This window comes from Capricornis sumatraensis, chromosome 3 (assembly GCF_032405125.1).
Source record: "Capricornis sumatraensis isolate serow.1 chromosome 3, serow.2, whole genome shotgun sequence".
NCBI classification, from domain to species: Eukaryota; Metazoa; Chordata; class Mammalia; order Artiodactyla; family Bovidae; genus Capricornis; species Capricornis sumatraensis.
In genome coordinates, this window is record NC_091071.1 from 41,682,904 (window position 1) to 41,710,393 (window position 27,490).

At 61.6% G+C, this 27,490-nt stretch overlaps 3 protein-coding genes across 3 annotated transcripts; 2 read left to right on the forward strand and 1 right to left on the reverse strand.

The window, feature by feature from the left end:
* Window positions 1–240: 240 nt before the first annotated feature.
* RPUSD1 (RNA pseudouridine synthase domain containing 1) lies at window positions 241–2,744 on the forward strand. The gene is made up of 6 exons (XM_068968996.1): window positions 241–350; window positions 883–1,069; window positions 1,144–1,267; window positions 1,399–1,501; window positions 1,655–1,756; window positions 2,182–2,744. Exons 2-6 carry the CDS (start codon window positions 888–890, stop codon window positions 2,595–2,597), a joined length of 927 nt encoding a protein of 308 aa, XP_068825097.1. The 5' UTR covers window positions 241–350; window positions 883–887; the 3' UTR covers window positions 2,598–2,744.
* A 5,637-nt stretch (window positions 2,745–8,381) lies between these two features.
* On the forward strand, window positions 8,382–14,520 carry LOC138076216 (mesothelin-like protein). The gene is made up of 14 exons (XM_068968431.1): window positions 8,382–8,439; window positions 8,655–8,775; window positions 9,831–9,951; window positions 10,496–10,581; window positions 10,701–10,827; window positions 10,900–11,090; window positions 11,360–11,450; window positions 11,663–11,804; window positions 12,154–12,341; window positions 12,417–12,572; window positions 12,649–12,776; window positions 13,609–13,739; window positions 13,823–13,917; window positions 14,116–14,520. The coding sequence occupies exons 1-14, from the start codon at window positions 8,382–8,384 to the stop codon at window positions 14,518–14,520; spliced, it is 2,040 nt and encodes a 679-aa protein (XP_068824532.1).
* Window positions 14,521–15,569: 1,049 nt separating this feature from the next.
* Window positions 15,570–18,926, reverse strand: LOC138076677 (mesothelin-like). Its single transcript, XM_068968946.1, has 10 exons — window positions 18,842–18,926; window positions 18,291–18,334; window positions 18,083–18,182; window positions 17,301–17,479; window positions 17,055–17,210; window positions 16,737–16,879; window positions 16,531–16,658; window positions 16,121–16,215; window positions 15,740–15,926; window positions 15,570–15,664 (listed from the first exon to the last, which is right to left on the reverse strand). The coding sequence occupies exons 1-10, from the start codon at window positions 18,924–18,926 to the stop codon at window positions 15,570–15,572; spliced, it is 1,212 nt and encodes a 403-aa protein (XP_068825047.1).
* Between the last annotated feature and the right edge of the window lie 8,564 nt (window positions 18,927–27,490).

A 27,490-nucleotide genomic window follows, 5' to 3' on the forward strand; every position in this document is an offset into this window, starting at 1 on the left:
GAACCGGCGCCACCAATCAACGGCCGGCGTGCCCGGCGGCGCTCTCCATTGGCCAGGAGGAAGGGCGGGGAGTGGGCTGGGTTGCGTGCGCACGCTGGGCGGGGCCGAGCCCTGACGCCAGAGGGGGAGCTCCGGGACCCGGGCGCTCTCCATTGGTCAGTAGGACCGCCCGTCCGTGCCGTGGGCGGGACGTGGGCGGGGCTGAGGCCGCAGGCCGGGCCCGGCCAGGCGCGCTTCTGTGGTCTGAATTATTGCTCCGGGACCACTGGGCCACGAGGCGCGGGACGCGAGTGCGGGAACCAGGGACAGGCCGCGGCATCGGAAGCCCGGACGGCGCAGCCCAGCTGCAGGTCGATCCCAGAGTGGGCAGGGGCGCGGGAAGGATTTGCAGCGGGAGTCCACCGGGCACCCCTCCGCCGGTGTCCATGAGACGAGAGAGGCGAGAGTTCCGCGGAGGGGAGCCAGAGCAGGGGGAGTCTGCGTGGGCGAGAGAGGGCCCCGTCTCCTGCTCTGTACCCGCCCCACTCAGGAAAAGGCCACTATCACGTGTCTGTGGCCCGCCTCGGCAAGAATCCGTGGGAGCGGGCTGGAGGGCAGGACTGCTTATCCCCCCAGGCCCGGGTCTGGGCAGGACCGGCCCACAGCCAGAACTCAGGGCACCACTAGCTTCCTGCTCCTAGCCAGACCCCCCAACCAGTAGACGCCCTGCTCATCCCACTCAGAGGTTGGGAGTGCAGGCACACAGTCGGTCTACAAGCTTGCTTGACAGCGTCAGTGGCTTCAGACCGATGGGGAGCAGGGGTGTTCAGGCCAGGTGGGCAGGGCTGTGATGCGGGCTGGGCAGCCCATAACCCCGCTCCATGTACTTGCCCCACATTGCAGCCACCATGGAGCCAGGCAGCATGGAGAACCTGTGTGTCCTGTACCGGAGCCGTGACTTCCTGGTGGTGAACAAGCACTGGGACGTACGCATCGACAGCAAAGCCTGGCGGGAGACGCTGACCCTCCAGAAGCAGCTGCGGCACCGCTTCCCAGAGCTGGCTGACCCCGACACCTACTATGGGTTCAGGTACCCACAGTGGCCTCCACCGGGGGGGAAGCAGCCCCCAACCCAGCCACCACTGAGTCTCTGCCCGATTCTAGGTTCTGCCACCAACTGGACTTCTCCACCAGCGGGGCACTCTGTGTGGCTCTGAATAAGGCGGCCGCAGGCAGTGCATACAGGTGCTTCAAGGACCGGCGAGTCACCAAGGCTTATCTGGCTCTGGTAAGGTCGGGCTGGTCCTCGGGGCAGGAGCCTCCGACCCTCTGTCCACTTTTGTAGGCTGTGGATGTCAGGTGGGCTTCCCAGCAGTGGCGGGTGACCCCATGAGCAGCATGTGACCCCCTGCCTGGCAGGTGCGGGGGCATGTCCAGGAGAGCCGGATGACCATCAGCTACGCCATTGGCAAGAACAGCACAGAAGGCCGAACCCACACCATGTGCATTGAAGGCACACAGGGTACGGAGGGCAGGGCGTGGAGGGGCCAGGGACACAGCCGTCCAGTGGGGACCCTGGATGAGCTGGAGCAACCAGGGCATGTGACTGGGCTGCAGTGGATTCGGCCCCAGAGCTGGCCCAGCCATCTCTCTGAGCTTGCCTCACTCCCCTCAGGTTGTGAGAACCCAAAACCAAGCCTCACAGAGCTGGTGGTCCTGGAACACGGGCTGTATGCAGGTGACCCAGTCTCCAAAGTGCTGCTGCAGCCCCTCACAGGTGTGTCCTGGATGTGTGCCCAGGGCCCCTGTTCCCTGCTGACGATGTCCTGCCTTGGCCTCTCCCGGCACAGGGCACCACAGTGTCCCCATCCTGCAGGGGAAGAACCTGCCCAGGAGCCCCCAGCATGCTGACCAGGCTCGCTCCTGCTCCCCACGCAACCTCAGGGTCTGCAGCCCCACACAAGATCACTCTGGTCCGGGTTCTCAGCTGACTGGGCGCTGCTTTGGCCCTGCCCTCACCAGCAGTGTCCCAGAAATTGCTTCTGTTTTGAGCTCTGACTTTGTGGCACAAAGCACAGGGAGGTCTGACGTCCCCAGGGGCTGCATGAAGCTCCAAGGACAGCACTTGAGCCTGATGTGAATGGGTTTGGGGTGGGCACGGGGTTGTGCTCCCACCTGACTGGCCCCCTCTCCTCCCCAAAGGCCGGACGCACCAGCTGCGTGTGCACTGCAGTGCCCTTGGCCACCCCATTGTGGGGGACCTGACCTACGGCCAGGCCTTGGGCCAGGAGGACCAGCCATTCCGTATGATGCTGCACGCCTTCTACCTGCGCATCCCCACAAGCGCCGAGTGCGTGGAGGCCTGCACACCCGACCCCTTCGTTCCCTCCCTTGACGCCTGCTGGAGCCCTCATACCCTGCTGCAGCCACTGGACGAGCTCGTCCAGGTCCTGCGGGCCGCCCCAGACCCTGACCCCTCAGAAGGAGGCCCCGGGCCCTGCAGCCCCTGCACGCCCCTACCTGGGCCAGGCCGGCCCCCACCACCCGCCGAGACAGAGGTGCAGCGGGCCTCCTGCCTGCAGTGGCTGTCGGAGTGGACGCTGGAGCCAGACAACTGAGAGCATCATGCTAGGATGGGAACAGCAGGCTGGGACCCTGCAGGGCCGGGCTGCTGGTCAGAGCCCTGGACAGTCCGTGCTGCGGCCAGGCCTAGAGCTGGGCAGCTGTGATCACAGAGGACAGGTCTCTTGGGCTGCAAGACCCACGCTGGCCTCCATCCCCACACTGCTCTCCAAATGGCCTCAACAGCGCCTCCCTGGTTCTAGAGACATGACTGGGGTCAACGTGCAAGAGGCAGAGCCAGGACCTGGGCCAGCCTCAGGTGGGCTCCTTCTGGCCCCCTCGCCCGCCCCCCAGAGCACTCTGCTGCATAGTGCTCTGCCTGCACCTCCGTGCCCGCAGGGTCCTCCGTCTGCAGACCTCGACGCCCTGACCCCCGCCCCCTGCGCCAGGCTGGTCCTACCTTGTGCCTTCGCTTTTGCCAGATTCTGGCCCCCCCCACTCACATACTGAGCGTCTCGCGTGGAAGTGGGTGTGGGCCACACACGTGCCATCAGCCCCCCTAACCCCCACCACGTGTCATTCCTGCAGGCCTGCCCTGAGCATTGCCCCATGGGGTCTTCCAGGCCCCTAGTTGCAGCCGCTGCCTCCACCGCCTGCCTGACAGTCCCCAGGCAGGCCCTCCGCCTGGAGCCAGGGGAGCCAGGCAGTCCGTCCATCCCAACAACACGGCCCAGCTGCAGGCCCAGCTGGGCTCTGAAGATGGAGAATAAATGCTCAGTGACAACCTGCAAGTGGCTGTGAATGTGCCTGATGTGGGGGCTTCAGGGGACCTGGTCCCCCACCCCCACCCCTGCACGGGGCAGACCTTTGCCCTAGGTCCCCAGCAGGAGCCTGGATGGACCCTGTGGTTCTGGCTGCTGACCTGCCCACCCCCCACATGCAGAGAACAGCCTGCAGCCCTGCTGTGGGGGCTGAGCACAGAAACTGGGTCAGCCGCTTCCCCGGAGAACCCCCAGGCCCCTAGCAAAAGCATCAGAGCATCTGCCAGGGCTCCCCACAGAGCTGCTGCCCAGAGAGTGCCAACCTTGGAAATTCCAACATCTCAGAATGCCACAGGGCGGAGGACGGGGGCCGGAAGAGTGCGTGCAAGGGCCTCCAGGCAGTTAGCAGTCACACAACACATCACTGTGCCCACCCAGGCAAGGCCCCTCCTCTCCGCTGGCTAAGGCAGACAAGGCCCTGTTGTGGGGCTCCTGGGCTCAACCCATGATCACAGCGAGAGCTCAGCCAGGGTGGAGCCAGAGGCAGCTGCCTGCCCAAAGGGTCTCTGAGACCCCGCCCCTGCTCCCTGTGCCTCCATCCCCTCATCCCTAACAGCACTGGGCGGGTCCACAGGGCAACAGCCCGCACAGACAGATGGTTACCGCGGCGGGCCAGTGCCAGCCTCTGTCAGCTTGGAGTGGGGCGGGATAGCCTCCCCGCCCCGCACTCCCAGCCCCTCTGTCCTCACCAGAACGGCCCCTCCACCTCCCTCCCACTGCCTTCCTCTGCCCTCCTCTCCCCGCCACCTGCCGCCCCCACGCTAACCCACCAACTTAGCTGTTTCCTCCCCTCCTCGGCCCCCTGCGGAGCCTCAGGGGCCATGTCAGCCTGGCTCCCCTGAGCCCCTCACCCTCAGTGCAGGCTCCGCCCGCAGCCCCTGCTGGTAAGTGTCTGCATGGAGGGTGAAGGGTAGTCCCTGAAGGACTCGCCATGAGACCACCTAGTGCAGGCTTCCGGGCCCTCCCCAGGCCCCTTTGCGGCTGCACCTGTGACGCCTCCTGGGCACAGCTCAGCCAGCATGCCTGCTGCCACCACAGGGGTCACTGCTGCCCTTGGCCCCTCACAACCTGTGCTGGGCCTGCAGTGGACTTTGGAAGTCCCTCAGACACAACTTGTTGCTTCCCAGCTGCTGGCACCTGCCAGAGGGTCTGGGCCCACAGGGGCTGTGGCTGCGGCAGGACCATCCTGACAGCTTCCCTTGCTGGTGGCCTCCCTGCCCAGTTCAGGCTGGGCCACCCCAGAGCACCCTAAGGAGTGGCCAGGTCTCTGTCCTTGTGCCCCAGCGACTGGGCACCATGGGGCAGGCGGGGCTCCCGTTATGTCTCCCTGGAGCACAGGTCCTGAACTCACGAGGGCATTTCCCGTGCCAGGACAGAGAATAGTTTTTCTTCAGCGGGCCAGCGGCACCAGTGTCTGCCACCCTCGGGTCCCAGGAAGCTGCTGGTGAGGCCAGAGGGCCAAAGGCTACCCCACCCGCTCCCTTCTGGAGCCAGGAGTCCGCCCCCACCCCCACCACCTCACCACAGGGACGGGGGCACACAGCCACTGCCGCCACGTGCCAGGCTCCAGGACCTGCTTAGTGCCGAGGTGCCTGGGAGGTCAGCCAGGCTGGGGCCTGGGGCCAACCTTGACTGCTGGGCGGCAGGGTGGGACCTATTGGTGGGGAGGGCCTGGGGGAAAGCCAAGGGCACGCAGGACCCACCGCAGAGCACAAGCCTGCTCAGGGCCCAGGGGCTGAGCCTGCAGAGCAAGCGACAAGACAGATGGGAAGAGGGCTGGGCTGGACAGATAGGCGGCCACAGAGGGCAGTGAAGCAAGGTAGGAGGGTGGTAGGGCCCACGGATACCAGCTGCCCTGGGGATGCCCCATAGCCTAGCTTCTCCCCCTCGAGAGCCCCCCCATCCCCTCTGAGAGCCCCCAGGGCCAGATCTCGACCTGCTCCCTATGGGTAGCCTGCCCCCTCACCACTGGTGCCTGGGCTAAGGCCTCAGAGCCCAGACACGGGGTCCACCTGCCCATCTGCCCCCCACAGCCTACTGTGGGCAGCCCACAGTGGTCATGCTCCAGGGGGCACGATGCTGGCAGCTCAGGAGCCCAACCCGGCCGTAGGGCCCAATCCCGCTCCCGCTCACCTGATTGGCCAGGCGGGCCTCAGTCTCCCCATCTGTAAAGTGGGCTGGCGGGAGCAGATCCCACGAGCAGCACGTGGCAAAGCTGGGGACAGAGGGCCTTTCTACAGCTCAGCATTTGCTGTGTTGCTGTGGTCATCTGTCCACCCGGGGCCTGGGGTGCCCTGGAGGCTGAGCCCAAGTAGGGTAGCGAGCGTCTTCCTCCTGTACTCACTGCCCTGTAGGGAGTGTCCTCCACCCGGCCTGGGCTCTTGGGTGGGTGGAGCCCCATCACCAAGTGACGACTGAGCGCTTGAGAACTGACTGGCCAGCCTCGGGGGGTCATTGCTGGGGCCCAGAGTGAGACTGCCCACCTCCCATGGGGTCCACCCCCTGAACCCCACCACCTACAGACTCTAGGTGTCACTGTTGGGCCAGCTGGACAGGGACTCACTGGACAGCGTTCAGGAGGGAGGGACTGTCTCCACCGGCTCTGGGTGCCCTCCAGCTGTCGATGCTGTGGCTGACCTTCTAGGGGCCGGGGAGTGGCCCTCAGCTGGTCCCTCCAATCATCAGTCCCCCAGGGTCAGCGCCTCAGCTTGTATGTGGCTGGCTTGATGGGCACCTGCCCCTGGGTGAGCTGGCCCTGCCAGGCGGAGGCAGATATGGTGAAAGCTGGAGGCTGGGCACGAGGCACATGTGACTGGCATGGTCCTCCCATCAAGGCCGCCTGCACACTCTCCTTGCCCCACAGCGCACACACGTGTGCACATGCGTGGGAAGCTCTGCTCCAGTACCCACAGAACAGAAACACACCACACATGTCACTCAACCCAGGTGCCACAGTGGGGCCACGTGTGCCTAAGATCCCTGCTGGGGACACACACGCACCTCCTGCACATGTATGCATGTAGATGTGTGTGCTCCTGGGGATACATAGACATGCATGTGTGCTCACACATGGATGCCAGCACACACGTCAAGTGGAGGTGCGCACATGTACAGATGTACACGTGACCCTCAGGGCAAGATCATGGCTGAACCAGGCCCCCCTGAGTGGGGAGGGATGTGTGCTGGACCTCTGCCAACCGTGAGCTAAGCCTCCTTCTCCCATGGGGCTGGGGAGCAGGTGCCTGCTGTACCTGGGGCCCCCAGGGGCTGACAAGGCAGCGTCACCTGGTATAGCCCCACCCCCTCCTCTACACATCTGCCTGGAGGGCGTTGCTGCCAGAGTGGGTGGCCGGCAGGGCAGGGTGCTGAGCTGGTCATGGAGGTGAGCGGAGACGCTGGCGCTCCCACCTTGCACCACCCCCGCGCTCCGAGGCTCAGTTGCAGGGGCTGACTCCGAGTGGGCTGGGACTCCGTGTCTGGAGTCCACAGCATCCCTGCATCCAACGCCTGCCGTCTGGACGCCGAGCAGCCTCCTTCCAGGACAAACGGCATTCTTAGTGCTCAGGTGAGGGGCAGAGAGGGGTGAGAGCCACCACCCAACGGACACACAGGGGCCCACCTGTGAGTCGGGCTTCCTTGCAGCCCCAGGCAGGTAGCTGAGCCCCTCTGAGCCTCCATCTTGCCCCCATGTGGGGTGATTACCTCCCCATCTTCGTGCAGAGCCCAGAGGCCCGCAGGTACCCCAAGCCAGCAGCCCGCGCAAGGCCATGGCCCGGGGACAGGCAATGAGGACCAGGCTCCCTGCTGTTGCCCCCACCGCAGGCCTGTTTTGGCCTCCACCATGGCCAGGGCGCCCAGCAGGCTGCAGCATGGGTTGTGCCCATGGCCAGGTCACACTGGGCGTCCGAGATCTGGGAGGGGAAGGGGACTCCCTGGGTGCCGGGTGTGGGGTGGCACCAGGGGAGGTCGGGGCCACCAGGCCTCTCCCAGCTGCTGCAGGCACTCACTGGATCCTGGAGGTCCACCACCCACCCCGCCCCCCAAAGCTGTCGAGAAATTTGTTCATGGGAGACACGGCAGCCGAGCCCACGGGTCCCCTGAGCCTGACCTGCAATAAGAAAGGCCCTAGAATCTGGCCTGGCTCCCCCACAGCCCCACTCTTCCCTTTTGTTCCAGAGATTCACTGTTTGTGGGTTGTGCCTGAGACATAGCTGCAGCCCAAGATTCGAGGTCCCTGGCCCCGTGTGACCCTGGGTGGTGACCTCCCCTCTGCAACCCCTTCCCCCGGCCTCACCACCTTCCATCTCCTGTCCAACTTGACCTGGACCCACTGCCTGTGACCCCGCTGCCTTCCTGCTAGAACAACCAGTGGGCACCACACAGCCATGGGCCCCAGAGCAGGTGAGATGACTCTCCCTCCCCCTCTTGGGGGGCAGCACCCATGGCTGGCTCCCGGGGGTGGCAGAACCACACTCCCCCCTCCTGAGCCTCTACCTGGGGTCCTGCCCTGGGCCCACCACTGGGGGGTCAGGGGAGCAAACGGGGCGGCACAGATAGGGCACTGGGCCGTGGGGCCAAGGCAGGGACAAGGGGGCCACGGCCGGGAAAGACTGACCAATTGAGGAGCAGGAGGAGGTGGGCACTGACCCCTGTCCCCTGCTTCGGGGTCTCGGGGCTCAGAGTATGAGGGCAGAACTGTAGGGGTGGAGGGAGAAGGTGCGCTCATGTGGACACCGCTGGGCCTGTGTGCAGGCCATCACATGGGTGCGCGTGTGCTTCCTGACAGTCACATGCCACCAGCCACACATGCATACATGCTGTCACACACACGTGTACACATCGTCGCATACATACCACCACACACATGTATGCACACCACAACACATGTGTGTGCACACCGCCACACACGAGCATAAACACTGTCACAACTGTGTACACATCATCACACATGCACATACACACCATCACACATGTGTGTACACTGCCTCACCACCAGACACACAGATATACTGTGTGGGCATGAAGGCCACCACAGACATGTACACCCCACCACACGTGTGGCTACACCACCACACAGGTACGAGGTGCACACGCGTACAGCACCAGATAGTGGACACACTGCCACACACGCCTGCCTGGTCAGAGGTGGCCAGCAGGCTCGGGGCCAGGCCGGCGCATAGGTGCCCAGCTCCCCAGCGTCAGGGGCAGTCACAAGCCCACCCGGGATGCAGGGCCCTAGCGGACCCACATGGGACGCTCCCACACATGTGCGCGTGGCCTGTTCTGTTCCAGATGCCCTGGTGAGCATGGGCCTCGCCCTCCTGGTGTCACTCACTGCCCACTGCTCTCACCTCCAGGCCGAGGGCGCCTCCCAGGGAGGCCTGGATGCCAGCAGGGCTGACCTGTGGGCCAGGTGAGTCCAGGCTCCACGTCCACAATCAGGTTTCCTGCAGCAGACTCCCTGGGTGGGAGTGAGAAGGAGGGACCACCTCCAGGGTCTGCTCACAACGTGCGGGCATGGCCGAGCAGGGCTCTGACACAGAGGCCTGGCCCCGGTGGCCCAGGTCACTCGCTGGAGATGGCTCTGGGCCTCTGGGGTCCTGCAGCGGAGTCGCACCCACACGGCTGGGACAGGCCCCCCTCCTCGGCCTGGAGACAGTCACTTCCTGTCCTGAGGCCTCTCAGTTTCCTTCTCTCCACCCTGAACCTGATTGCCCTCTCAGGCCCCAAACTGAGACCCATGTAGGGGGTCTCTTGGTGGGGGCTGGAAGTCACTGGTCTGCCCCCATCAATGGACCAATCAACTGAACCACCAGGCAGGGCTGCAGGCTAAGCTGGACCAGTCGAGCCCTGGCTGTGGTCTTATGAGACCTGACCCTCGCTGGTGCATGGGTCTTCTTAGAGTCACACCACGAGGACGGCCTGGCTGTGGGCACCCACCAGTTGCCCTTTAAACCCTCAGCCATCTTGGGGCCTCGGAGCCCTAAGCCCCAGAACTGGGCTCCTGGTACCGGGCCTCAGACCCAGAGTCAGGACAGGGGTCACTTTTCTTTTAATGTTTATTATTTTTTAAAAATTTATTTGTCTGTGCTGGGTTTTATTTGCAACATGCAGACTATTCAGTCTTCACTGCACACACAGGATCTTTAGTTGTGGCATACAAACCCTTAGTTGCAGCATACGGAACCTAGCTCCACCAGGAATTGAACCCAGGCCCCCTGTGTTGGGAGTGTGGAGTCTTAGCCACTGGACCACCAGAGAAGTCTCTGGACAGGGGCTCCTTGTAAGCCCTGCTCATAGCTTGGAGCCTTGGCACCACAAGGGTGCCCTCGGGGGGGTGGGGGGCGTCCACACCTCTTGCATCTCTCACCCTCACCCCAAGTTGGGGAGTCTGACCTCCATCCCGAAGGCTGCAGTCTAGGGCCCTGACTCCCTCTGCCCCTCACCGTCAGCCTCCTTTCTGCCCAGTGCCAGCGCCTCCCTCCTGCAAGGTTTCTGGTGCCAGCCAGCCGGCCAGCTGTCCCGCGACCAACTTGCAGCTCTCATCAGGAGGATGGCAATGCAACACGTCCTCCTCAGAGCCTGGCAGGTCAGCGGCGGCCACCGCCAAGACTGCTTGGGGGTTGAGGGCAGGGGTGGACTCCCTGGAGAAGGGCTCCAGGGACAGGCAGGAAGGGAGGCGCCCCCTAGCAGGGGGCCCGGGCAGCACAAGGCCAGGATCATGGCGTCAGGACGCAGGGTAGTTCTAGAGCACGAGGGCCACTGTAGTCTTATTATAAAATTAATATAAAATCAGTAATGCATTTGACATGACCTGAGGGGAACGGGACAAGATGTCCAGGCGGGGTGGATTGGGTAAGTGGACCCTTAGTGAGCCACCATGGTATAGGGCCCGACACCGGATGGGACGGGGTCTGGGCTGGTGTTCCCTGTCCTGTTCTCACCTGGAGGTGGATGCAGGAAGAGGCAGACAGGAAGTCAAGTGACAGAGAGCTGCCAGGCAGGAGGAGGGGTCGGTGGACACAGGATAGGGCTGAGAGTTGGGCGGGGGCTCCAGGGAGGTCCCAGTCAGAGCGGAGGGCCCAGGAGAACCCATGCCATGCAGCGAGTGACACGCCGCCCGCCCTGCCCAGCTCAGCTGCCTGGCCAACCTGGCCGCCCAACAAGGCCTCCAGGGCGACTTCGAGCTCCACCCCCCCGACCTGCTGCTCTTCTATAAGTGAGTGCCCTTCCCCACCCAGCACCCGGCCGTGTGGGCTGAGCAGGCTCCCAGGGGCACCTCCGTCACTCAGAGGCACCCCCGTTGGCTCTCCCCATGGCCCCCCAACCTTTCTGCAGCCTGACACAGGTGAAGGAAGCGGACTGCCGGGCCTTCATCCGCCGTGCCGCCCAGGGAGACACAGAGCTGCTGGCCAATCTGCCCGACCAGAGGGCCGCCCTGTGGCACAGGGCCCTGGCCTGCCTGGTAGGCGCTGTGGGCCGGCCGGCCGGGTGATGGGCTGTGGGACCAGGCTCGTGCTGACCTGCTATCCTGCAGGGAGGGCCCCGGCCAAGGCTCAGCGCCTCCGACCTGCTGCTCCTCGGGGTCCTGGTGTGTGACATGGACGCCTCCAGCATCGTGGCTGCAGACCCCCATGTGCTGCAGAATCTGCAGCACTGTCCCCGTCTCACAGCTGCCCAGCAGGCTGCCCTCAACAGGCTGCTGGCCAGCGGCAGGACCGTCCTCGGGTAGGTGGGGGCCCCTCCCTTCTGCCTAGGCCTCCCCTCCTGCAGATGAGAGAAGAGGCAGCCTGGGGGTTGATGTTCACAGCCCCACTGACCTCCAAGTCCAACCCAGCTCACGCCCCACAATTACCCTGCAGTCCATGGGGTACCTAGAGGCCTGGGGTGGAAGCGTCCACTGGGCGGGCCCTGGGAACTGCACTTGGGGAGAGCAAGTGGCCTGAGGGGTCCCAGCGCTGCTCAGGACCCGACTCAGAGCCCCCTTTGCACACCAGGCCCCCCGGCTCCTGGAACCTGGAGGGGCTGCGGGCTCTGGGACACCTGGCCTCATACATCAGCCCCGGGCTGTGGATGCAGCTGCAGGAGGTAGGGCAATGCCCCAGGTGGGGTGATGCGGAGGAAAGGGGATCCAGCCAACGTTCCACCAGCCTGTCTAGACCTGAGGGCTGGCCTGCAGCCACTCTGATACCCAAGTGGTGTCCCCAGTCCTTCCCCATCATGGAGTTTCTGTCTGAGGGGAAGGAGAAGGGAACAAGTGGCCCTCCCCAGGGTGTGGACTCTCCAGACCCGCCCGCCAGGCCGTGGGCCTGGACTTCTTCCGCAGCATAGTGGCCGCGTGCCGGGCAGGGCAGCTCAGGCAGCGTGATGCCAGGCGCTTTGTTACCAGCTTCCTCGAGGCCAAGTCCAAGGCAGTGTCCTCACCATCCAAGCGGGATACAGGTCAGTGTGGCCACCATGGCCTGAGGATGCTGCATCCCGCTCTGCTCCGGTTTCTCATCCTGCAGTGGGGGCCCCAGTGGCATGGCACCCTCTCCCTGGACCTCCTGAGCTTGACCAGAGCCTCCGTCCTGGCGGGGGGCAGTGGTCAGAGCCTGGTGGGGCTGGTTTGGGCATTGAGATCAAGGTCAGGGTTGACTCAGCCTGGTCTTAGCCAAGTTTTTGGCTAGGAGTCAAGCTTGGAAAGAGTCAAGGTTAGGAGTGAAGTGGGGCCCAAAGTCAGCAGTGGTGGTCAGCTCAGGCAGAGGCTGACCAGCCGAGTCCTAAACACCCACACCCCACCGTACCACAGGGAGACCCTGCATCCGTGGCAACATCACTGCGGCCACCCTGCACGACGACCTCTTCCTGATGCGCTACGACTGCGGGCAGCTCGAGTCCTGCCTGGGCAGCCGTGTGCTCAGGGCCAACCTGGACCCCCTGCTGCAGCACCCACTGCCCGCCGAGTGCCAGCAAGTCATCAAAGCTAAGCTAGCTAGGGTGTGTCAGGGCCTGGTGGTGGGAGAGGGTGGGGGTCGTGGTGTGGCCTGACCACCACCTGCCGCCCACCTGCAGGTCTACCCAGGCGGAGTCCCTGAGGAGCAGCTGCGGCTCATCCCCTCCCTGCTCTACCTCTACTCCCTCTCGGAGATCGGCCAGTGGCGCGTCACGTCCAAGGACACGGTCGTGACCCTGCTGGCCCCAGACGGGGCCCTGGAGAACCAGACCGAGGTGAGGGAGGGTAGGGGTGTGGTGGGCGGGAGACACTCGCTGACCCTGGCCTTGCTGACCCCAACCTTGCCTTCAGGCCATCCTGCAGAAGTTCCTGGACCACAATGGCACCGTCACGGGTGCGCTGCTCGTGGCCATTGGGGGCTCTCGTCTCTGCTGGATGAGCCCCCAGCAGATCCAGGCCATCCGGCCCTCAGAGTTTCGGTGAGCTCTGGTCAGAGTTCCGGTGAGCCCCACCTCAGAGTTCCAGTGAGCCCCCGTCAGAGTTCCCACCCCTGCCCCCACCTCAGAGGCAGCTGTACTCCTCAGCCAAGGTAGGCCCAAGTGGGGGCCCAGGCCAGGCCTTCCGAGGTCACCAGTTTCCCATGGCCGCAGTGACAAAGATTTACAAGCAGAGTGACTGAAAGCAACAGAATCATGTCCTCTCATAGTCTGGAGACCGGAAATCTGAGATCCAGTCGTCAGAAGGGCCGTGCTCCCTCTGAGACCTGAAGGGGAGGCTCCTTCCTCCTCTCCCAGCTTCAGGGGCCCTATCACCCGTCTCTGCCTCCCTATGCATACATTCCCTTCTTCTTCGGACACCAGTCATTAATTTAGGGCCCACCCTAAGTCTGTGTGCCGACTCACTGGAAAAAATCCTGATCCTGGGAAATGTTGAGGGCAGAAGAGGACGACAGAGGATGAGATGGTTAGAGGGCATCACCGACTTGATGGACATGAGTCTGAGCAAACTCTGGGAGATGGTGAAGGACTGGGGAGCCTGGCGTGCTGCAGTCCATGGGGTCGCCAAGAGCCCAACACGACTCAGAGACTGAAGAACTAAATCAGGGTGGCCGCATCTTAATCTGATTATGTGTACAAACAGGAAAGACCCTATCTCCAAATCAGAAACCAGAACCTCGGTGCACCTGCGTCCGCATTACGCATCCCAGGACCGAGAGCAAGGGGAAAGCCGCGGTTCGGGGTGACAGGGCGGGGCCGGTGTCCCCAGGTGGAGGGCCCCTGGCCTGCTCACGAGCCGCGCCCCCTCCCTCAGGCTGGCCGGGGCCCTGGACATCTCCTCCTGCCCTCAGACCCGCAAGAACGTGCTCTTTGACAAGGCCCGCGAGGCATTCGCCAGCGCCAGCAGCACGGACACCTACTACCGCTTCATGCGCCCCTACCTCGGTGAGACCCGGGCGGGCGTAGGGCCCGCCTCCCGGAAGCCCCGCCCCTAGAGGCCTCGCCCCTCATCGCTGCCCCGCCCCTAGGCGGTGCCCCGGTGGAGGAGCTGCGGCACCTGGCCCAGGCTAACGTCTCCATGGACATCGACACCTTCACCAACCTGAACCCCCGAGTGCTGCAGGTGGGTGGGGGCTACCCGTCAGAGGGAGTTGGGGAGCCTTAGGTCACGGTCTGCAGGCCCCAACACCCCGAAGTCTGAGGTGTGCAGTGTGGGCCCCAGGTCACTTCTCCAAGGCGTTTCGCAGGGTCTTACCACCCCCGCCTCGGCCAAGCGCTGACCCAGCCCCTTCCCTCCTCCACCCTTCACTGCCCCCCGCAGAGCCTGAGCGTGGGCAACGTGACGACGCTGCTGGGTCCGAACGTGGGGGACCTACAGAAGGCTCGGAGCCACCCTATCATCAGCTCCTGGCTCCGCAGCCTCAATCGGTCAGCCCTGAGCGAGCTGGGCCTGGACACGGACCCCACCGGCCCCACCAGCTCTGCCCACTCGACCACTGGGACGCCCAGCACCACCCTCTGGACGCGCCATCAAGCCCCTACCTCAGAAGGGCCTGGGAGCACCGCCCCCAGCTCGGGTACCCTGCACCCACCCTCCCCCTGGAGTGGGCCATTCCCCCTCTGCTTTGTGTGCCCGCCCCCACAACCCGACACCCGCTACTGGTTTCTCTTTCTCGCCCAGTCTCATTCCCTGCTGGCGATGCTTCCCATCTGCCTCCTTGGGTGACACATGGGTGACACTGACTTAGCCCTGCATTGCCTGCTGAGTTAGTGAAGACAGTCACCTCCCCAAACCTGCTGAGCAGCAGGAAGTGGAGGATGGGGAAGCTCTGAGGTCCCCATTGGGGCCCAGAAGAGCGGCCCTACCGGGGGGTCCTCACTGCTCTTCCCCACCCTCAGGGACAGTGGGAGGCGTGGGCCCTGAGCCTGGGACGCAGGGCAGCCTGGGAGCTCCCAGCTGGACTGAAGGAGCTCCCTCCGTGTCCTACCTGCAGGCAGCCCACCAGCCCACCTGGGGTACCTGCCACTGGCTATGGCCCTGCCCGCAGGCCTCCTGTGGCTGCTGTATGGGGGCACCCCAAGGCCCAGCTGGCACCACCCACAGGGCATGGTGGAGGACCGCACTGCCCCAGCTCCACATGCAGGAGAACATGGAGCTGGACACCTGCCTAGACCAAGATGCAGGCCCCGGGGGACCTGGCCACATCCCCTGTCCTAGGGTCCTGCAGGGCCAGTCCCTGCCTAGGCCCAGCTCCCAGGACCTGGAGCCAGAGCGAGGGCCTGGGCCCGGGGTCACTGTCCCAGCCAGTGAGGGAGATGCTGCCACGTGCTCAGGCTTCTTCCGTGGACTGACTTGGCCAACTGACTTGAATAAAGGACAAGGTGATCTTCCTGCCTGTGTCCCTTTGATCTGGGCCTGAGGAGGGACAGAGCCCCTCTCAGCTGGGATCAGGACTCCAACTGGCCATCTCCCGGGGCAGTTGTGTCACCAGAAGCCACCTGGAGCACTGGCCTGGACTGCCTGCGTGGAAACGGCGCCAGGGAGGGCCTCCTGCCTGGAGCCCCTCCCCCTTCCAAGTGCGCGTGGGAGGGGCTGCAATCCAGGCGGCCCTGTGCAGGAGGCACAGTCGTCAGGGCTCTCTTTCAGTCCTCAGAACACCACGGGGCACCTCTACAAGAGGAGGATGGGGTTCTTTTATTGAGCTTCAGAGCCCTGGGGGTCCAAGCCCGGCGGGGTCTCCACGCAGTGCCGGTCACCAGGGCACAGTAGCCGGCTCAGCTCAGGACTGAGACCAGGAGCAGACTTGCGGTCACAGTGAGCACAGGTCCAGGACCTCGTCCGAGGCAGTGGGGGCCTCCAGAGGAGCCCTCTGCACAGAGAAGAGGCGCCTCAGCCCCTGCCCCTCACTCTGCCCGACACCGCCCAGCCGGCCACCCCAGCCCACCTCGGCTGTGGAGGTCCAAGACCAGGTAGCCGTTGGGGATGCCGCCGACGAGCCCCAGCCCCAGCCTGTCCAGGTCCTCCTGCGACTGCCGGGAGATCCAGTCCCGCAGGGGCACGTTCCCTGCCTCAGCCTTCAGGCCCACCAGGTTTGGGCCCAGAAGTTTCTGCACCTCGGCCACGGTTAGTGACTGCCAGAGCCGGCAGGCGGCGGTCAGTCATCCTGCCTTTTCCCAGAGACTTCGGGCTTCTCCTCCACCCAAACCACCCCAACACCCCACCCACGGACCCCGCCTTAGCCTCTGTAGACCCTGGGAAAGGGCTTTGATGGCCGCCCCTCCCAAGACCCCGCACCTAGAGGCCCCGCCTTTCCCCGCCTTCGTACCAGCACTGCCTCTGTTGGCAGTTTCTTGAATGCAGCCGCGTCTATACTGATGTTCTGCCAAGTAAAAGCCCGCAGGTCTTCCGTGGAGGCCCCACCTGCCCTCGGGGAGAGGAGCCCCCAGGTGTGAGACCGTGCAGCAGCCCCCAGTCCCACCCTCTGACCACAGGCTACCAGAAGCCCCTTCTTTTACCAAGAGTCCCTTTTCCTAAGGAATTCCTGGGCCCCTGATTTGCCTGCTGACCACCTGACCCTCTGGGTTGGAAGAGAGGTTGGAGGTGCCCAGAACTCACAGGGTCTCAGCCAACACACACTTGGAGGGACAGACTCTGAACACTGGTCATGCTGCCAGTGGACTGCCCAAAGATGGGGGAACCTCAGGCATCATTCCCCCTGTATGTTCCTGGGCTCACCGAGGAAGGGCTCGATCCTTGTGAAGTATTCAGACCCGCTGACGTTCTGGAAGGCCATGCGGGCCTTGTGGTAGAGGACAACCATCTGCAGTGAGCTGCACGAGTCCAGGTCCTGGGGTGTGGTCATCCTGAGGAGGCAGCATGCGGCCGGGCAGTGAGCTCAGAGCACAGCACTCCCACCACCCCTGACAGACCCCAGGACTCACCAAAGCACGCTGAGCTGCACAGAGCCCAGCTGCTCGGGGCGGAGCACGCACAGGTAGGCAGGGCGGAAGGTGGCCAGGGTGTCCAGGGCGGCCTTGTCCAGCTGGCCTCCTCCCCCTACATAGCGGGCAATCAGGGCAGCCACCTGTGGGAGGAGGCCACTCAGTGGCTTGGGGCAGGGAGAGGTGTATGCCCCGGGCTTGGACCACCTCATGCCTTGTGCCACCCCCAGGCAGTGCCATCTCACACTGCGTCCCCCCGACCGGGCCTGCACAGCTTCACACCCTATGTCTGCCCCTTCCCACCCCAACAGCTCTCACCTGAGCATCCACCCCGCGCCCTTGGCTGACTTTGAGCAGAGATTTCACGGTGTCCAGAGAAGTCACATTCCACTTGTGGATGTCCTCAGGGGTGACGTAAAGGAAGAAGTAACTCAGCTGCTCGATCAGGGACTGGGGGTACCCCTGTGGGTAGAACTTCCGGGGAAAGGGACCGTGAGGGCCGCCGCCATGACCAGGGCAGCGGGGACGGCCGCACTGTGGCAGGCGGGCTGAGCCCTGAACTACCTCATCCAGTTTGCGCTTGAAAATGTGCAGCTGCTGGTAGGTGAAGGGAATCCGGTTCACTTGTCTCATCTGCGTGGCCAGCAGGGCCCCATCCATACAGACCTCCAGCTCCCACTCCTCATAGAAGAAGAGGTTTTCATCCACCACTTGGGCCTCCCGCCCCGGGGGGCAGGCCTTCTCTGCAGGGACAGCCAGGGGGTGGGGGGTGCTGGGCTTCTCCCGTCAGCTTCCTCTTCCTCCTCCTCCCGCAGGGTCTCCCTTCACTGAGACCCTGAGCAACACAAGACTCTCTGGGCCTCGGTTTGAAAAGTGAAAGTCGCTTAGATGTGTGCGACTCTTTGCAACCCCATGGACTATACAGTCCATGGAATTCTCCAGGCCAGAACACTGGAGTGGGTAGCCTTTCCCTTCTCTAGGGAATCTTCCCAACCCAGGGATGGAACCCAAGTCTTCCACATCACGGGCGGATTCTTTACCAGCTGAGCCACCAGGGAAGCCTGAGAATCCTGGAGTGGGTAGCCTATCCCTTCTCCCGTGGATCTTCCCGACCCAGGAATCAAACCAGGGTCTCCTGTGGTGCAGATGGAACTGAGCTATCAGGGAAGCCCGGGCCTCCATTTACTCATCAGCAAAATGGTGCGATTCTATTCACTCTCCCGCGTTAGCATGACTGAAGGAGCTCAGTGGCCGGGAAGGGCCGCAGGTACAGGTTGAGGAGACCTCACGGTGCGAGCCCCCAGCCCCCGCCTCCTGACACTGATGGGGCTGGGCTGCATGCTCACTCTCTGTGCCCCGCCGGGCCCTCGGGAGGAGGACGGTCAGCTCAGGCTGCTGCCAGGACAGGTCCCGGGATGTGCGCTGCAACCTTGAGGTCAGGAGAGCCTGAGAACAGAGCAGGGCTGGGACTGAGCAGGGAGTGTCCTGGGGTCCGAGGAACCCTGCCCAACCAGGGCCAGAAAACTTTCCCCTGACTCCCCAGAGGGTCCTTACCAGTCCCACGTCTGCAGCCTGGGCCCTGGAAGGTAGAACCCAACCTGCAGGGGAAGGGACACCAAGCTTGAGGGATGGCCAGGGGCTCCACCCTGGGAGGAAGGGAGCCACGGTGGTCCCTCCCGGCCAGCCCCTGGTGTCACGGCCCACGACACCCCACGAAGGAGCACAGGCCTCCCCATCCTCCTCCTGGGGCCCCTCTGCTCAGAGCAGGCAGACACCTGTGCTATGGGTGCCCTCAGTTTGGCCTGTGCCCCCAACACTACCCTGCTTCGGCCTCCAGCCCTGCAGGGCAGAGGGGTCCAGCAGGGCTGCCAGACACAGTCCCCTCTGGGGGCAGAGATGAGGCTAGCCGCCTGCCTGGGACTCGCACCTGCTGACGTTCAGGACACGGGTCTCCAGATCCAGGGGCACCAGTCAGGGTGGGGGGCCCCGCCCACAATGGGGGAGCGCCCGAAGAGCCGGCAGACCCTTTCCTGGGGCCCCAGCCCCCTGCGGACCCCCGCGGCTCTCCGCACTCCAGCATCCGGCCGCCCACCCTCAGTGCTCACCAAGGCAGAGAAGCAGGAGCAGGAGGCTGCCGTGGGCGCGAGTCCTCTGGGATCCCAGGTGGGGCGGAGCGGTCTGCAAGGCCATGGTCTGCGGCACTCTGATGTCCGCACCACTGTGTCACCCCACCGCGGCACCGCCCCAGGCCAGTGCTGAAGGGGCACCGGGGCTGGAGGGCTCAGACCTGCACAAGCCTCCAGGGCGTCTGTGCGGCCGCCCCCAGCAACCAGCCGGCCCCGGCCCCGCCCATCTGGGAAGCCGGCCCCTCCTGCAGGGTCAGGGTGAGTCAGCCCGGCCCCCAGCCGTGAGGGCCCCAGCTGGCGCAGGTCTCTCACCCCGCAGGGCAGGGCGGGGGCGGGCAGAAGTGTCCTATGAGGAGGCAGGGCTGCTGCTGGCTCTGGCTGACCTCGGTTTCCCACTCAACACTGGGGAGCTGAGCAGACCCCGACCCTACCCCGCAGCATGGTCATCTCCCCTGGGCTTCGTGCAAACCCAGGTTCTGCTGGGGCACCAGGCTGGCAGGGCCCACTGGGTTCCCTCCTGAGCTCCCCCGCAAAGCAGAGGCCTGGGCAGGGCCGAAGGGAGTTCCCTGGGGCCTAGGGGTCAGGACCCCGGGCTTTCACTGCTGTGGCCCAGCTTCAGCCTCTGGTCGGGGAACTGGGGTCACACGTGCCATGTGGTACAGCCGAAACACAACCGAAGGTGACAGCCCTTCCCGCCAGTCAGCCCCGCGGGTAGGGGCAGGCGGACATTCTGGGGGGCCCTCCTGTGCTCTCTGGAGTGGGGCTGGGGGCTGGGGGGCAGTGTGGGCAGGAGGTGGGTAGGGAGTGGATCTCTGGAGAATATTGTCCCAGAATAGGTGGGGGTCAGAAGGAGACCAAACCGCTGTCCACACGCATCTCCCAGGGAGGCCTGGAGGGGGGCCACCAGGGCCAGGTGGAATGGAACACCCCTCTCCCCCAAACCTCCGCCCAGGCCTGTGTCAGGCCCACCCCAGCCCAGAAATGGGGGCACGCCTCTGTGCTTCAGCACCCCCTTTCAGCAGGGCAATGAGCCCAGCCTGTAGGGAGTGTCCTGGGGAGCAGCAAAAGTCCAGGGGGCCCCCCGCCCCCACCAGGCCCCCAGACCAGAAAATAGGCAGTTGAGTGGGGCCTTGCCCTGGGGTTGGGTGAGGCCATGCAGGAGCTCTGTGTCCCCCCGCTGTCTCCCCTGAGCCCCCAAACCCAGCCTCAGGTAATGAGGGACCCCACACCCCAGGTAGGGGTGCCCCCAGAACCTTTGCCAGCCATTGCGGGCCCTGGAACCTGGAACCTGGAACCTTTGCACCCCATACCACCACGCAGGTTAGGTCGGGGCCACTGAGGCACCTCAGCTGTCAGCTCCCAGAGTGGCCCAAGTGTGATCACATGGGTCACGGCTGTTTGAGGCCCCCCAGGCCATGCGTACGAGTGCAACAAGGACACAGGCCGCTCACTGCGCTGTCTCCCTTCACAAGGCTGCTCGACCGCTTCCCTTTCTGGTACCCAGGGTTGTCCCCTCTCGGACCTTGAGTCCTTCAAGACTGGTGTCCACCTGGCTACCTGTCACTCACGAGCCACCTACACACTCCCCCAAGTGCCCACTGGATGTGGGCCTGCATCGACACTGCACTCACTGGAGAAGGTGATTCAGGCCCTTGCCCAGGACCTGGGGTGGGCCTGCCTGGCAGCACGTGGGGTCTGGGGTCTGAGTGGACCACCAGCTCATCAGAGAGGTGCACGAGGTAGCGGTGGCCGTGGCCATGTCTGTGTCGGGCTGGCTCCAACACCCAGCCCAAGAGTCCTGAGCTCATGGCCTCCAGTAGGTGCGCAGCTGCAGGATGCTGGTGGAAGCTCTCTCCCTCCCCACCTGTCTCACCACCCACAGACCCTCCCACCCCAGCCCAAGCTCGGCCCCCAAGGTCTGGCTCTCAGCTGGTGGAAAATGAAGTCAGACCACATTCCCTGCCAGCCCCAGGCCACTCTAGTGAGAGAGGGAAGGGGCATAGAATACACATTTAGAGGCTTGGATATAGGATCGTTTCGTCCGCCCCAAGCATGGAGACACCTTGTGGCTTGCCCAGGGTCACACAGCATGTCAGGAACAGCTGGGGCTAGGATGGAGTTGACCCTGTGGGCATAGCCCTCTGAGATCAGGGGAGGTGGTCCCTGCTGCTCCCCAGGTGCAGTGGCAACAAGGGTGAAGCACCAGCGGGGGCAGGAGAGGGGGGCTGCTCTGTCTCCCCCAACCTCCCAGCTTGGGCCCAGTACCAGCCTCCGCCCCATCCCTGCTCCCAGCAGAGCTGTTTCACTGGAGGTGCCAACAGAAGTGTCCCGCCATCACCTCCCCTGCATGCCCTCCCTCGTGACCCCACCCCACGTAGATGAGGCCGAGCTCAGTCAAGAGCCTGGAGCCTGGGCTGGGTGCTGAAGACCCTGGTCACTTTCCCAGGGTCAGCGGGGAGGGCCCTGCCCATGGTGACTCTGATGTTCTGGGGTGATCAGCCAGTTCTGAGTCTGTTTCCTCAACTAGGATGCAGACTCCTGGTTTGTCAAGGGAAAAAAATGTGGGGCTGGCCAGCAGCTGGGAGGGGTAGGACTCAGGCTGCAGGAATGCGCGGGTGGAGACCTGGGGAGGGCGTGGAGGCAGGGGAGCCGCCTCTGCCTTTTCCTCTGTGGGCAGCCGTGGGAGCTCCAGGTTGGCTGACCGTCAGGCACCAGGCATGTGTGGAGAGTCAAGGCCTTGCCTCATCAGGTCTTAGTCTCCCACTTCTCAGGTGGCAAAACTGAGGCTCAGTGCTGCAGAGATGCCACAGTTGCACAGTAAGGCCAGGGAGTGACCCCCAGCTGGTGCTATGAGAGTCTCAACCTGAGTCAGCAGGTTCTGGGTGATTGCTGCCCGGCCAGGACATGACCCCTGGGAGTGAGCTCCAGGCTGGGGGCGGCATGGCGGTGAAGTGGCCAGGGAGGGGGCCTTGGGACCCCACCTACCCATACACTGGCCGTCTTCCAGAAGGGAGGTGGAAGACACCTTCCTGCTGCTGTGGCCCCAGGGGTGGACAACGTGCGTCTTTGTGCTGGCTGGACACCAGTGTCTGCATCCTGACTTGGGCACTCGTGGACACTTGTGCAGATCCTGACTTGGCCCCGCAGCCTCCGTGTTCACCCCTGGAGCTGGAGTCCCTGGCAGCTCCTTCGATCCCTGCCCTGCACCCTCGATTCTTGAGTCAAGTCTTTCTGCAACACACACCTGCAAGTGTTTCTGTTTGTTGATCTGTGTATGTACAGCTACCCCGTCTCTGACCTCTCTCCATGGGCTGGGTTTTCTATTCTGTGCAGTCAAGCCCGATACCAATTCATACAGAATTCAGGACGGCTGCCAGGTACATCAGGGGAGGAAATGGCAACCCACTCCAGTGTTCTTGCCTGGGAAATCCCATAGACACCAGAGACATGAACTAACTCACAGATAGAAATGTCTTTTAAAAAAACAGTCATGTTCATAGATAACAACCAAAAAATTCAGGACAAAATATTTAAAAACCAATTCCCAGGACTTCAGTGGGTTAAGACTGGGTGCTTCCACTGCAGGGGGGCTGGGTTCAATCCCCGGTTGGGGAATGAAGATTCTGCATGCTGCATGGCATAGCCAGAAAACAATAAATTTATTTTTTAAATAACAATTCCAAGGGCTCTGGGGAGTGAAGGGAAGGAGGCAGATTTTGGATGGGAATCTAGAAGGTGTCAGGAAGCGTAGATTTCCCTTTGTGGGTGTAGCTTTGTGGGGTGGAGTGATCAGACAACAGCCCAAATTCCCCATCTTTCTGGTCGAAGGAGCCAGAGAGCAGAGAGTAACTGGAGAACTCTGAAGAGGAGACAGCAGAGAAAGGGACCCCAGATTCTGTGTACGAGCCCCACCCAGCCCCTCAGTGACCCCCAAACCACTGTATGTGTGAGACAGCTGAAATGGCCAACTGGCCAAAACTCTGCCCACTTTCTGAATGGCAGGGGTCACAGGTCAAGCCTGACCAAGTTCATTCTCTGCCAAAACAGAGGCAGCAACAGTCTTTGTAGAAATATAACCGAATGCAGTGTCTACACAACAAAAACAGTCGCAACAGTCAGGATAAAATCAAAAGCTGCAGGCACAGAAAGAGCCAGGAGGCTGTGACCCGTCCTTCGGGGAGAAGAATCTGCTGGGGCCGATAAGACAGTGTCAGGATTATTAGACAATGAGGTCATGGAAAAAATGGGTTCTCATGCATGCAGAGGTAGGAAAAAATGAAAACAGTCCTTCAAGAACCAAGTAGGAAATTTTAGAAATGAAAAATACAAACTCTGGGATTTAAAAATTCACTAGATGGACTTAACAGGGTTAATCGCTTCCACTGGAGGGTTAGGTGGGGCCCCCGCAACTGAATTCGGTGAAGTGGCCAGGGAGGGGGCCTTGAATTTGGGGTTCCATGAATTTGGAGATATGAAGAGGTTCTTCTGTGCCTACTTGCAAGAACTGCAGTTTGAGCCCAAAAGACCCAACAGCTGCAGCGCAGGTGGGAACTGACGGTTCACGTCCTACGTTCACTTTGACTGCACAGGAGGTGTATGAGACTCGTCACTTTTCTTGTTAACATGAAGGCCATGCTTTGCGTGTAAGTTCTATTTTCCCTCCTAACTTTAGGTTGCTTTCATTAAGAGACACAATCAGGCCCAAAGCAAAAGCTAAATTCCAAAGCCATTCAGTGATAGATGATTCAGGTTAAAGGAATCACGCTAATTGTACGCTTTAAATGGGTGGGTTAGATGGTGTGAGAATTCTTTCTCAGGAAAGCTATTTTTAAAAGACAGGCCAAGGGGCTAAACTGGCTTCCCTGGGGCTCAGTGGCAAAGAACCCACCTGCCAATGCAGGAGACACGGGTCTGATCCCTGGGTTGGGAAGATCCCCTGGAGGTAGAAATGGCAACCCATTCCAGTATTCTTGCCTGGGAAATCCCATGGACACAGAAGCCTGGAGGGCTACAATTGATGCCCTCGCAAAGAGGCAGACACAACTGAGCAATTGAACAACAGTCAACAGACAGTTGACGAAAGAAGACTCGGGAATGGCCAACGGGCACGTGAAAAGATGCCTGACTCACTGGGGAGGTGCAGATCACACACCACCCCCAACCCCCGCCACAAGACACACACCCACCCGCCAGAACCAGGACCCTTAATGGGACCAACAAGGACAAGTGTGTCGCAGGCGTGGGGCAGTGGGACTCACATCCGCTGGTGGGAGCACAGGGTGGTGCTGGCATTTCTGCTGGGCGTTTTTGGTTGCTTGGCCATGCTGTACAGCTTGTGGGGTTTCCCGACCAGGGACTGGACCTGGGTGCCCAGCAGTGGAAGCGCAGAGTCCTGACCACTGGACCGCCAGGGAATTCCCTTGACTAAGTTGTCTCTTTAAGCCATCTCCCGCCGTAAGCAACGGGACTGAAGATCAGTGTACTGGCCATCACCGGACAAGGGAAGGTGAGCTGACGGCCCTGCACGCTGTTCTGGTCCGTGTGTGTGGAGCCGTCGCCCCACTGGGTGGTGGTCCGGGCTGTCTTGATCCCCCCTCACAGCCAGGTGACGGCAGGTCCCCGAGGGCTGTGCACTAGGGTGCGGTCGCCACCTCCCAAGGGAGATGGCAGGGAGGCAGCGCACTCGGGTCTCTCCTTCTCTCCGCGGGGCGACTTCAGGCATATACTCAGCATGTTCACCCCCACGCCAGGGCACCACAGTGGGCCAGGACCTTGCACGTGGGAGCTGGGTCCTCCTCACCGGGGTGCCGCTCCACACAGGCCACCCCAGCTGCAGCTGGGACCACCTCTTGGCCCAGAAACCCAGGATCTAGCCGCTGCCGCTGTTTTCCACCCGCTTTCCACTTCTCAGTTTCTTAAGAAGTTGGATATGCTCCTAACCACAGAACGTAGCCATTCCACACCTAAGTAATCGCTCGGGAGAAATATGCCCGGATGTGCACACAAAGCCTTGTGTGTGATTATTTGTAGCAACTCTGTTTACAATAGCCCCAGTCAGGGGGAAAAGCAAATTTCCATCAATAGACCAACAGGGAAATGAAATACAATATCATTCCCATGATAACATACTAGTCAGAAATAACAAGGGACAAACTACTGATACATGAAGAAAAAGGATGAGTTTCAGCATCATTATGCTGAGTATATACCACGTGGTTCCGTTTCTACAAAAATGTCAAATTGCAAACTGATCTATCATGACAGAAGTACAGAGGCCATCGCCAGGCAGCGTCCCTGAAATTCAGGACTCCTGTTCCTAAGAGTGGCGGCGAGGGATCTTCTGGGGCGGATGGGAATGTTCTGTCTGGACTGGAATGCAGTTTCATGGGTGTGTGTAACCACCAAAGCTGTTTGGACTGCGCCCTTTTATTGGATGCCTTTATTGTGCGTAAGTTACACAATATGATTGATTTAAAGGTCAGTAGCATAATATTTTAAATGGATAACCAACAAGGACCTATTGTATAGCACAGGGAACTCTGGTCAGAGCTATGTGGCAGCCTGGATGGGCGGGGGGGGGGGGGTTGGGGAGAGAACGTGTATGTACGCTGAGTCCCTTCTCTGTTCACCTGAAACTATCATAACATTGTTAATCCCCTATACCCCAGTACAAAAGAGAAAGATCAAAAAAAGGGAAATAAGTAAAAGAGGCAAATCAGGAAAAAAAAAAAGATCAAGAGCATAACAGCTGCTGACAAGGATAGGGAGGAACTGTCACGTTGGGCGTTGCAGGTGGGGATATCAAGACAAGCCGCAGCTGCAGAGGACAGTCTGGCAGGTCGTCAGGACTTGAGCCTGGGGCCACCAGGTGACCCCGCAACTGAGATACACCCCAGGCCAGCGGTCCTCAACCTTTGTGGCCCAGGGGCCAGTTTCCTGGAAGAGACTTTTTCCACGGACAGGGGATGCAAAGTCTCTGGAAATCAACCTCACTAGGTAGACAGGACACCAAGCTTTATATGGAAGAACCCAGCCTGATAAAGGGCCCCTGACATTAGTCAATAAATTCAATTCAACCCTAGTGAAAATTCTAGGAGGATCTTTTTTTTAGGAACTCAACAAACTCATTCAAAAAAATAAAGAGAATAAATATCCATGGTGATATAAAAAGAAGAGGCAAGCTCCCAGATATTAAGACAAAGTCGGAGTGATTAAGATAGGAACAAAGGCTCAGATTAGAGACTTCAGGCAAAACACACCAGTGGCGGGGCTTCATGCCTGGAAGGCGGTTCCTCAAAGCAGCAGAGGTGCAGGTCCCGGGGACCGGTGGTTTGGGAAACAGGACGCCCTGGATGAAGAGAAGGGAAGCAAGACCCCTAGTTTACACCACATGCAAGCTGGATACTAAACACGGTGTGTGGTGGAGGGAGCTATATAGATAGAAAAAAGGCAGTGATTGAGGGAGATGCCCAGACCCCACAGCAGGACCTTCACTGCACGGCGTGGGCAACCCGACTTCATCAGAGTCAAGGACCCCTCTCTACTCAGGAGACGAGCCAGCAGCTAACGGCAGCTGTCAGATGGAGAGAAGACAAGTCCAACACCCAAAGCGCCTCGGTTCAGGAAGGAGACCACGTGGGGGACTGCACACCAAGAAAAGCTGGAAACCAGGAGAAACAGGGGCCAGGACACAAACACGACTTCTCACAGGGAGGCCGAGCGCCTGGTGGCTTGCGAAGCCAGAGCCGACCTTCGCGGGAACCATAGAAAGTCAAATTCAAACAGGAGGTTCACAGAATTAGAAAGGTGGACAATAACAAGTGCTGGGACAGAACCAGCGATAGTTATTTTTTTTCTGTAATAAGCAAAAGTAAGTGACGCTCATTGAAGAAATGTAGAGACGCGTGGAGAGGAGGCGCGGCCCTGCTCCTCAAGGGGCTTCCCCGGCTCGTGGCCGGCTTTGCGCTCAGCCCCCCTTGGGTGAGGCCCCCACTTGTCCTGCCAGCTGTTGCTCCCAGGCAGTCCTTGGCTTTTCCACTCTCTTTGGACAAACAAAGCAACTTTGGGGCTGTTTATTCTGCCCATTAATTTTTTTTCTTTTATTTTCACACAGCTATATCCATTCTCATCAGGGCACCCCCAGCCACACCTGAGAATCTGGATAAACAGTCACTCCTGGCTTTGCTGGCTCCCCCCAGGACCCATTTAGCTCTGATCCGATAATCCCCACGAGGCCCAGGGCAGCCGGCCAGCTCCCCCGGGAGGATCCACGTCCTCAGAGGGCAGGAGCTGTGCCCCAAGCTCAGGAGGCTGGCTCCTGCTCTGGCTTCTCAAACAGTTTGTCCCCCAGTGTGGGCAAAATGGGGAAGGGGACTGGAGGCTGCTGCTGGCCTGGAGCTGGGGGCCAACCTGTCAGTGGTCCTCTGTTCCTGGTCACCTCCTCCAGGAAGCCTTCCTCACCTCAATTCAGCCAGCTCTGCTGGCTGTGTGCCTGAGTGCACTGGCCTGGCCTTCTTCCCAGGTGTGCTGGTTCTGTGAGTGGCTCTCTTGGGCTGGGGGTACCGGACAGCCACTTGCCCAGCTTATCTCATGCCCAGCTGCCCAGTGCTGCCCAGCCACCTCCCGCTG

Coding starts and splice junctions, on each gene's coding strand:
- RPUSD1 (XM_068968996.1), top strand. CDS start 888: ATGGAGCCAGGCAGCATGGAGAACCTGTGTGTCCTGTACCGGAGCCGT. Junction 1,070..1,143: donor GACACCTACTATGGGTTCAG/GTACCCACAGTG, acceptor GCCCGATTCTAG/GTTCTGCCACCAACTGGACT. Junction 1,757..2,181: donor GCTGCTGCAGCCCCTCACAG/GTGTGTCCTGGA, acceptor TCCTCCCCAAAG/GCCGGACGCACCAGCTGCGT.
- LOC138076216 (XM_068968431.1), top strand. CDS start 8,382: ATGAAGGCCACCACAGACATGTACACCCCACCACACGTGTGGCTACAC. Junction 13,740..13,822: donor CTTCATGCGCCCCTACCTCG/GTGAGACCCGGG, acceptor CCCCGCCCCTAG/GCGGTGCCCCGGTGGAGGAG. Junction 13,918..14,115: donor TGAACCCCCGAGTGCTGCAG/GTGGGTGGGGGC, acceptor TGCCCCCCGCAG/AGCCTGAGCGTGGGCAACGT.
- LOC138076677 (XM_068968946.1), bottom strand. CDS start 18,926: ATGGCCTTGCAGACCGCTCCGCCCCACCTGGGATCCCAGAGGACTCGC. Junction 15,927..16,120: donor TGCCAACAGAGGCAGTGCTG/GTACGAAGGCGG, acceptor CGGCTCTGGCAG/TCACTAACCGTGGCCGAGGT. Junction 15,665..15,739: donor CTTGGACCTCCACAGCCGAG/GTGGGCTGGGGT, acceptor TTCTCTGTGCAG/AGGGCTCCTCTGGAGGCCCC.